The 10,287-nt window shown below is 40.6% G+C and overlaps 1 protein-coding gene across 2 annotated transcripts; it reads right to left on the bottom strand.

Annotated features, from left to right (window-relative positions):
• Window positions 1-329: 329 nt before the first annotated feature.
• LOC100435865 (putative G antigen family E member 3) lies at window positions 330-4,214 on the bottom strand. 2 transcript variants are annotated; one of them, XM_002831703.4, is made up of 5 exons: window positions 4,092-4,214; window positions 3,081-3,172; window positions 2,562-2,670; window positions 1,703-1,828; window positions 330-457 (listed from the first exon to the last, which is right to left on the bottom strand). In XM_002831703.4, exons 2-5 carry the CDS (start codon window positions 3,162-3,164, stop codon window positions 441-443), a joined length of 336 nt encoding a protein of 111 aa, XP_002831749.2. In that variant the 5' UTR covers window positions 3,165-3,172; window positions 4,092-4,214; the 3' UTR covers window positions 330-440. The 2 variants fall into 2 exon arrangements, with proteins under 2 accessions (XP_002831749.2, XP_009233169.2); XM_009234894.3 differs by having other exon boundaries at window positions 2,613-2,670.
• Window positions 4,215-10,287: the final 6,073 nt, after the last annotated feature.

Genomic DNA, 10,287 nt, shown 5'->3' with positions numbered 1-10,287 from the left:
GGCAGCCCCCACCCTAATCTTTTATTATGCAGGCAGGTCCTCAGCCTGAGCTACTCCATGTTGCTCATTTCATTCTTACTGTGCATGTGCTAAAAAGGGAGGTGGAAAGCCCATGGTGGACATGCCTGGCCCCAGGTGGCCTTTTCTATCTGTGCAGCTGTTGGCATCCCCCTATGAAAGCTTCCAGCTTCCTATCTATCTATAATAGAAAATCAATGTACCAACATTTTATCTCTATGTACCATCTCAAACACAGGATTTAAACTTTCATAAAAGATACAATTCCCAAGAGTATTAAAGATCCAGAAATAAATTTAACAAAAATGTGAAAGGATTCTTTGCAGAAAACTGTAAGACTTTATTAAGAGAATGTTATCAGTCAAATTTCCAGATTAAGAATAACATTCTTGGTTTCAATCTTCATTTGTCTTGGTTGAAACCTACGGTTGTGCATCACCTATAACATAAATATAAAATTAGGGTCTGTTACTCAGCAGATTTTTATTCATATGACACTAGAGGTATGTGACTACCATGTTGATGAACTAGTATCAGAACCTTAAGGGTGACCCTTTAGCTTACATCCAGTTAGCCTCTGAATAAACTCTGAAGGTAGACTTCCAGGCATATTAACAATATTTTTAATTCATGCCACTTTTTCTAGTAGAATAAGGAAACAAAGAGACTGTTCAAGTTCAGAATGAATTAAATCAAGTGAATCTATTTTGTATGTATAAGTGGAAAGCAAAAAAAAAATGCATATACTTTCAATGAAAATTCAACGAAACAAAATCCTAAGGGAAAAAGATATTTTTAAAGTATCATTTAAATATTTTGATATGAAATAACACTCTGAATATAGAATACGTTTAGAATTCCCTAAATGAAAAACACAGAAAAGTCAGTATTACATTTGTTTTGTGTCTCTTGTGAAAAAGTGTAAAAATGTTACTTTGGTCTAGTTTAGCCATTATGTAGCTGCTTTAAGTAGGGCTAACATTTGTCACTAATTTCACAGGTACTCCTGCCTCTTTACATACCTAAAAGCAGTTCAGTTTATACAGTAAACTGAATATCCACGCTAGCTTTAAGCCATTACCATCACAGTTAACATCACAATATAAACTGATGCTTATTGTAAACATGTTATGTATTTGTTAAAAACAGGCCTCTATAAAAATATCTGAAAATTATTGCCTGTTGGTAAAATGACTTACATTTAAAAGAACACGTTTTCAACTTTCTTTAAAAATGACACGTAAAATTGTATATATTTATCATGTAAAACATGACGTTTTAAATATATACATATATACATTGTAAAATGGCTACATCAAGCTTTAATATATGCATTACTTCATATAGCTGTGAAGATACTCGAAATCTGTTTTAGCATGTTTCATTTCTTTCATATCGTAATCCAATTAGTTTTGACCCAATTTTTCTCTGTCTCTTGAAGTCTTGGCCTCAAGTGATCCTTCTGCCTCGGCCTCCCAAAGTGCTGGAATTAAAAGCATGAGCCACCACACCTGGCCCTCTATCTCTGATAGTGTGTAAGGCAGCCATTTGGGGTCTGAACTACCTTCAAAGAACCTTTAGACGTGAAGTATGATATTAAAGTAGCAGTAATTTTACCTCTGTGTCACACAAAATACTGTGAAAATAGAAATACAATAGTTTGCATTTTAACTGAATAACAAACCTGCTTCCAGCACTTTAGCGAGATCAAAAGTGGGCAGAATCCCCTCCCTGACATCAGGACCATCTCCAAGCTCATCCTCTATCTTAAGCAGAGCCAGTTCCTGTTGAAAAGCTTCCACGTCAGACCCTTAAAAGATAAAAAGGTCATCAATTTACAAATTAAAACATGAACTATGAATGAGGAAATGATAGTATTTATTCCCTCATCATTATGAAATAAAAACCTGTAGGCTAATTATTTCAGGAGTCTGCTGCCAGGAAAACAGGAAAGCAGAGATGTTCAAACATTGCCCTTTCCTTTCCCAAGGCTGGCCCTAGACAACTTACTTGTCCCTTTTGTACTCATTTGTTCTTATTCTTATCACATTAAATCAGTGATTTGTTTGAGTCAGTCTGACTAGACTATGAGCTTTAGGCAAAAATTTGGCACTGACATCTCCAGCACTTAGTATATTAGGCGGCATGAGGAAGCATTAATAAATGTGTGTTAAAAAGTTTCTTAAAAAATACATGAGGTGTCCGCAGATGGCAGACTAGGAAGCTGCAAGGTGCCATTCTTCCACAGCAACAAAAAACAAAACAAAAAACAGAAAATGGCTGAACAAACCATACAGGAGCTCTGGAAAAAGGTTTACGGCAACCATGCAAATACCCAATCAACAAAAAGCCTCTGTCAAAATGGTAGGAAAGCTTAGTGGTTTTTTATGTGTCCTTGTCCCACCCCTCTCCACAGCAGCAGTCAGAAATGTTTAAGATTCCTTCCTAATGTTTTCTGTCCTCCTGTTACTGGTATGTCATAAAATATAATGCATAAATATACCTCCACCACCCATAAGCATTATTCTCCACTCTCCCTTCACCTTCAACAGCAGGCGCTGCTTCATTTTCAATCACCCCACTAGGTGCAATACCCTGATTATCAGTTGGTGGTTCCTCTTCTTGACGTTCTTCCTCGGTGGGCTGCTGGACCTAAGGATGTAAGTGTGTGTGCGAATAAAAAGTCAATAATATAAATACACAAATGCATATGTGCATCGAATCATACATCTAAAGACATTTTTCCAACATATATATATATACATACACATATATATAGAGAGACAGACAGATAGATAGATAGATAGATAGATAGACAGACAGATAGATACATAGAGAGAGAGAGAGAGAGAGAGAGAGAGAGAGAGAGAGAGAGAGAGAAATATCCATATCCACACAGGTAACACCAGAATATAATATTCCTGAACCAATGTTTCCTTCATGAGATGCCATCATCATTTTTTATCAGCATGGAACACCTGTATCAGTGCATGTATACCAGCTCAAAAATAGTTTTAAAATAAATTGTGTTAACAGAAAACATCAAATGTTAAAGGACTCACAATCACAGATCCAACTGGCTGGGAAGACTCTTGGTCATTTCCTCTTTCTGAGGATTGGGATCTTGTTCTCACATGCTCACTCATATTTCCCACTGAAAATAGAATATTGTTATTTGGAAAAAGTGTGTAACAACTTAGCTATATATATGAACATTCCATGGCAAAATGGTGATTTGTACTTTTTTAATTTTGAAAACATTTTCAACGTAGTTCACAGAGCATTGATAAGTACCCACGCTTTCCAATCAAACTAAGGACAGATTTGTTTGTATCATAGTCGAAGAGGCATAGAAATCACCTTAACGCCATAGGCAAAAGACAGAGGACATTTCTGCGTTTTGGTTTCACAATTAGACTCTCCATCATGAAGACATTTGGGGAAAAAAGGGCAGAGAATTGAAACTGAAATGATCACTGCTTTCGTCCCACTCTGATTTGCTAGGCCCACTTCACCCCCACACCCCTCTCAAAATCAAGTCTTGTTGGAAAGCACAGCCTCGCCCATTCCTTCCATGGCGTCCATGGCGGAGATGAGAAATTGTGAAACAGAGTGAACGTTATGCTCCTCACGGGACACCTCTGCCAGGCACTCTACAGACCTCGGGGCCACAGTCACCAGCCCACCGCGTTCCCAGTTCCCAGGCCCCTTCCTTACTGACCACACGGTCCCTTCCCGCATTCCTACCGAGGAATCTGGAAACTGTCCTCTCTCAGAGGGTTCCAGGAATTTTCGAGACTCAGACACCTCTAACAGCACCCCCAGCACTCGCCCCATCTTCACGCGATCCCTCCCCTCTGCGACCCACCTTCCTCCCTTGTCCCTCGTCCCAGCCCAGCCACGACGACAAGTCCCACGGTGGCGTCGCGACCTGGGAGGAGCCGGACGACGACCGCGAGGCCCTTTTCCCTCAGAAGCCACGGACTGTGCCGCAGGACCTGTCCAAAGCCAGCTGGCTCCTCCACACATTCACCCACAGCTAAATTCCCAGGAAGACCGCTCTGCGGACCTACCGGCTGAGTCTCGGTCAGTGAGAAAGAATCAAGATGGCGGAAAGAATGAAGACACTCCCTCTCCTTGCAGAGCTGTGTGTGGACAGAAGGCGGGCAGCGAGGCGCATGCGCAACAACAACACGTGTAGCAACAGACATGCGTAACAACAGACAAGCGCAGTAACAGGTCTGTACAGCATGCGCACTGAGTGGGGCATTCGCCTCGTGACTGATGTTTTTCCTGCCTCTTTGGAGGACGTAAACCACCAGCGCTCCTGACAACGAAAATGAACTTGCAAAGCACTTTTCTTTTTCCCCCGCCCAACCTTTCTTTCACTTCCAGTGGCTTTGGAGAATATGAGCCCCAGGTTACTCTAATAATGTGTTTCAGAAAACTTCACCATCATAGAAATAAATCTTAAATATTTTAATATCTGTTTTATATATGCTTCCATAAATCATTTTCTTGCCTCCTTCACGAGTTTGCTGTCATGCTTGCAATGGTCTTACCCATTCCAATTTAAGACATTCATAGTTTTTGGTTGCATTATTGTACGTTCAAAATCTTTGATCCATCTGGACAAAATTAAAGTGGTAGGAACTCAACATTATTTGTTGAATCCCTGTTTCACCCACTGTTTTGAAATGGCTCTTTTATCATCACCTACATCCCCACTCAATTTTGTATGTAACTCTCTTCTTTTAATTTTCTTCCATTGAGTTGTTTATACCTGTACCACTACTACACTATTTTAATTGCTGTAGCTTAATTATATTTGAAATGTGAAATAATGCTTGCCCTCCCTCATTGATTTCTCCTTTTCTATCAATTCTGACACGTTGGTCTTTCAGATGAACTTCAGAATCATTTGATCAGGTGCTAAAATATTCCTGTTGAAATACTAGTTATTATTTTTATATTACATGTTAACTCTGGGAAAATAGCCATGTTTCTATTTTAGAATCTCTCCATCCAAAAAACAAAGCCACTCCTCAATTCCTCAAGTCTTTTAACATATCCCACACAATGACTGTGTTATTTGCTTCATATTAGTTCTTCACATTCAAATTAAATTTATTCATGGGCATTTTTATTTTTCTATTCCATTGCTGACACATGTTTGCTTTTACTCCACTATGTGTTTCACACAAGTCAAACAACCTCTGTTTGCAAACCATATGATTCTATACCTAGAAAATCCCAGACTCTCTGCCTGAAAGCTCCTTGATCTTATAAACAACTTCAGGGAATTTTCAGGATACAAAATTAATGTACAAAATCCAGGAGCGTTTCTGTACACCAACTGCCTTCAAGCTCAGAGGCAAATCAGAAACACAATCCCATTCACAACTGCCACAAAAAGAATAAAATATCTAGGAATACAGCTAACTAGGGAGGAGAACAATCTCTGCTATGAGAACTACAAAACACTGCTCAAAGAAATCAGAGATGACACAAACGGAAAAACATTCCATGCTCGTGAACAGGAAGAAGCAATATTTTCAAAATGGGCAAACAGACCAGGGCAATTTATAGATTCAGTGATGTTGCTATTAAACTACCAATGACATTCTTCACGGAATTAGAAGAAAACTATTTTAAAATTCATATGGGATGGTTGCGGGGATCTGGCAAGATGGCCTCATAGGAAAAGCTTTGGTCTGCAACTCCCAGTGAGACCAACGCAGAAAGCAAGGGCTTTCTGCATTTCCAACTGAGGTACCCAGTTCATCTTATTGGGACTGGTTAGGCAGTGGGTGCAGCCCATGGAGGGTGAGCAAAAGCAGGGTGGGGCATCCCCTACCCATGAAGTGCAAGGAGTCAGGAATCTCCCTCCCCCAGCCAAGGAAAGCTGTCAGGTACTGTGCTATCTGGCCCAGATACTATGCTTCTCCCACAGTTTTTGCAATCTGCAGACCAAGAGATTCCCTCTTGTGCCAACACCAGCAGGGCCCTGAGTTTCAAGTACAAAACTGGGCAGTTGTTCAGGCAGACACTGAGCTAGTTGCAGGGGTTTTATGTTTTTTCGGTACCCCAGTAGCACCTGGAACCCAGTGTGACACAACTGTTCACTCTCCTGGAAAGGGGGCTGAATCCAGTGAACCAGGTGGTCTTGCTCAACAGGTCCCAGTCCTATGGAGCCCAGCAAGCTAAGAATCACTGGCTTGAAATTCTCATTGCCCGCCCAGCAGTCTGATGTCTACCTGGGACTATTGAGCTTGGTGGGAGGAGGGGCATCCACTATTACTGAGGCTTGAGTAGGTGGTTTTCCCCTGACAGTGTTAAGGAGGCGTGGAAGCTCGGAATGGGTGAAATTCATCACAGTGTGGCAAAGTGGCTGTGGCCAGATTGCTTCTCTAGATTCCTCCTCACTGGGCAGGGCATCTCTGAAGGAAAGGCAGAGGCCCAGTCAGGGGCGTATAGATAAAACTGCCATCTCCCTGGGATAGAGCAAATGGGGGAAGAGGTGGCTGTGGGTGCAGCTGCAGTGGACTTAAATGTTCCTGCCCGCCGTCTCTGAAGAGAGGATAGTTCCTGACAAGGAGGTTTCTCCCAGCACAGTGCTTGAGCTCTGGTAAGGGACAGACTGCCTCCTCAAGTGGGTCCCTGACCCCCGTGCCTCCTGACTGGGAGAGACCTCCCAGCAGGGGTCCACAGACACCTCATACAGGACAGCTCTGGCTGGCATCAGGTCAGCGCCCCTCTGGGACAAAGCTTCCAGAGGAAGAAGCAGGAAGCAATCTTTGCTGTTCTGCAGCATCCACTGGCGATGCCCAGGCAAACGGTATGGAGTGGACCTCCAGCAAACTGCAGCAGACCTGCAGAAGATGGACCCGGCTGTTAGAAGAAAAACTAACAAACAGAAAGCAATAACATCAACATTAACAAAAAGGACCCCCAGATGGAAACCACATCCAAAGGTCATCAGCCTCAAGGATCAAAGGTAGATAAATCCATGACGATGAGGAAAAACCAGTGCAAAAATCCTGAAAATTCCAAATGATCGCAACTTCTCCTCCAAATGATGCCTCTTCTCCTCCAAATGATTGCAACTCCTCTCCAGCAAGGGCACAAAACTGGACAGAGAATGAGTTTGACAAACTGACAGAAGGAGGCTTCAGAATGTGGGTAATAGCAAACTCTTCTGAGCTAAGGAGCATCTTCTAACCCAATGCAAGGAAGCTAAGAACCTTGACAAAAGGTTACAGGAACTGCTAACTAGAAGAACCCATTTTAGGGAAGAACATAAATGACCTGAGGGAGCGGAAAAACAGAGGACTACATCTTCATGAAGCATACACAAGAATTAATAGCTGAATCAATGAAGTGATTGAAGTGATTGAATCAGAGATTGAAGATCAACTCAATGAAATAGAGCGAAAAAACAAGGTTAGAGAAAAAAGAGAGAAAAGAAATGAACAAAGCCTCCAAGAAGTATTAGACTATGTGAAAAGACCAAATCTATGTTTGATCAGTGTACCTGAAAGTAACAGGGAGAATGGAACCATGTTGGAAAACACTCTTCAGGATAATATTCAGGAGAACTTCCCCAACCTAGCAAGGCAGGCCAACATTCAAATTCAGGAAATACAGAGGACACCACAAAGATACTTCTCGAGAAGAGCAACCCCAAGACACATAATTGTCAGATTCACCAAGGTTGAAATGAAGGAAAAAATGTTAAGGGCAGCCAGAGAGAAAGGTCAGGTTACCCACAAAGGGAAGCCCATCAGACTAACAGCGGATCTCTCAGCAGAAACCCTACAAGCCAGAAGAGATTGGGGTCCAATATTCAACATTCTTAAAGAGAAGAATTTTCAAGCCAGAATTTCATACCCAGCCAAACGAAGCTTCATAAGAGAAGGAGAAACAAAATCCCTTACAGACAAGCAAATGCTGAGAGATTTTGTCACCACCAGGCCTGCCCTAAAAGAGCTCCTGAAGGAAGCACTAAACATGGAAAGGAACAACCGGTACCAGCTACTGCAAAAAAAAAAAAAAAAAAAAAAAAAAAAAACTAATTGTAAAGACGAACAATGCTATGAAGAAACTGCATAAACTAATGGGCAAAATAACTAGCTAGCATAATAATGGAAGGATCAAATGCACATATAACAATATTGACCTTAAATGTAAATGGGCTAAATGCCCCAATTAAAAGACACAGACTGGCAAATTGGATAAAGAGTCAAGACCCGTCAGTGTGCTGTGTTCAGGAGACCCATCTCACGTGCAAAGACACACATAGGCTCAAAATAAAGGGATGGAGGAATATTTACCAAGCAGATGGAAAGCAAAAAAAAGGCAGGGGTTGCAATCCTAGTCTCTGATAAAAGACTTCAAACCAACAAAGATCAAAAGAGACAAAGAAGGGCATTACATAATGGTAAAGGGATCAATGCAACAAGAAGAACTAACTATCCTAAATACACATGCACCCAATGCAGAAGCACCCAGATCCATAGAGCAAGTTCTTAGAGACCTACAAAGAGACTTAGACTCCCACACAATAATAGTGGGAGACTTTAACACCCCACAGTCAATATTAGACAGATCAATGAGACAGAAAATTAACAAGGATATCCAGGACTTTAACTCAGCTCTGGACCAAGCAGACCTAATAGACATCTACAGAACTCTCCACCCAAAATCAACAGAATATACATTCGTCTCAGCACCACATCACACTTATTCTAAAATTGACCACATAATTGGAAGTAAAACACTCCTCAGCAAATGCAAAAGAACGGATATAACAAACAGTATCTCAGACCACAGTGCAATCAAATTAGAACTCAGGATTAAGAAACTCACTCAAAACCTCACAACTACATGGAAACTGAACAACCTGCTCCTGAATGACTACTGGGTAAATAATGAAATTAAGGCAGAAACAAAAATGTTCTTTGAAACCAATGAGAACAAAGACACAACATACCAGATTACTGGGACACATTTAAAGCAGTGTGTAGAGGGAAATTTATAGCAGTAATTGCCCACAATAGAAAGCAGGAAAGATCTAAAATCAATATCCTAACATCACAATTATAAGAACTAGAGAAGCAAGAGCAAACACATTCAAAAGCTATCAGAAGACAGAAATAACTAAGATCAGAGCAGAACTGAATGAGATACAAACACGAAAAACCCTTAAAAAAATGAATCCAGGAGCTGGCTTTTTGAAAAAAATCAATAAAATATATAGACCAGTAGCCAGACTGATAAAGAAGAAAAGAGAGAAGAATCAAATAGATGCAATAAAAAATGACAAAGGGGATATCACCACTGATCCCACAGAAATACAAACTACCATCAGTGAATACTGATGGTATTGATTCTATATACTGTGAATACTATAAACACCTCTATGCAAATAAACTAGAAAATCTAGAAGAAAGGGATAAATTCCTGGACACATACACCCTCCCAAGAATAAACCAGGAAGAGGTAGAATCCCTGAATAGACCAATAACAGGCTCTGAAATTGAGGCAGCAATTAATAGCCTACCAACCAAAAAAGTCCGGGATCAGATGAATTCACAGCCAAATTCTACCAGAGGTACAAAGAGGAGCTGGTACTATTCCTTCTGAAACTACTCCAAAAAATAGTAAAAGAGGAAATCCTCCCTAACTCATTTTATGAGGCCAGCATCATCCTGATACCAAAGCCTGGCAGAGAAACAAAAAAAAAAAAAAAAAAAAAGAGAGAATTTTAGACCAATATCCCTGATGAACATTGATCCAAAAATCCACAATAAATTGCTGGCAAACCGAATCCAGCAGCACATCAAAAAGTTTACCCAGAACAATCAAGTCGGCTTCATCCCTGTGACGCAAGGCTAGTTCAACATATGCAAATCAATAAACGTAATCCATCACATAAACAGAACCAATGACAAAAACCACATGATTACCTCAATAGATGCAGAAAAGGCCTTTGACAAAATTCAACAGCCCTGCATGCTAAAAACTCTCAATAAACTAGGCATAGAAGGAAGGTTTCTCAAAATAATAAGAGCTGTTCATGACAAACCTACAGCCAATATCATACTGAATGGGCAAAAACTGGAAGCATTCCCTTTGAAAACTGGCACAAGACAAGGATGCCCTCTCTCATTACTCCTATTCAACATAGTATTGGAAGTTCTGGCCAGGGCAATCAGGTAAGAGAGAGAAATAAAGGGTATTCAGGTAGGAAAAGAGGAAGTCAAATTA

Source organism: Pongo abelii, chromosome X (assembly GCF_028885655.2).
Source record: "Pongo abelii isolate AG06213 chromosome X, NHGRI_mPonAbe1-v2.0_pri, whole genome shotgun sequence".
NCBI lineage: Eukaryota > Metazoa > Chordata > Mammalia > Primates > Hominidae > Pongo > Pongo abelii.
Note: the sequence above shows the minus strand (reverse complement) of the source record. Positions and strands in the feature narration are given on the sequence as shown.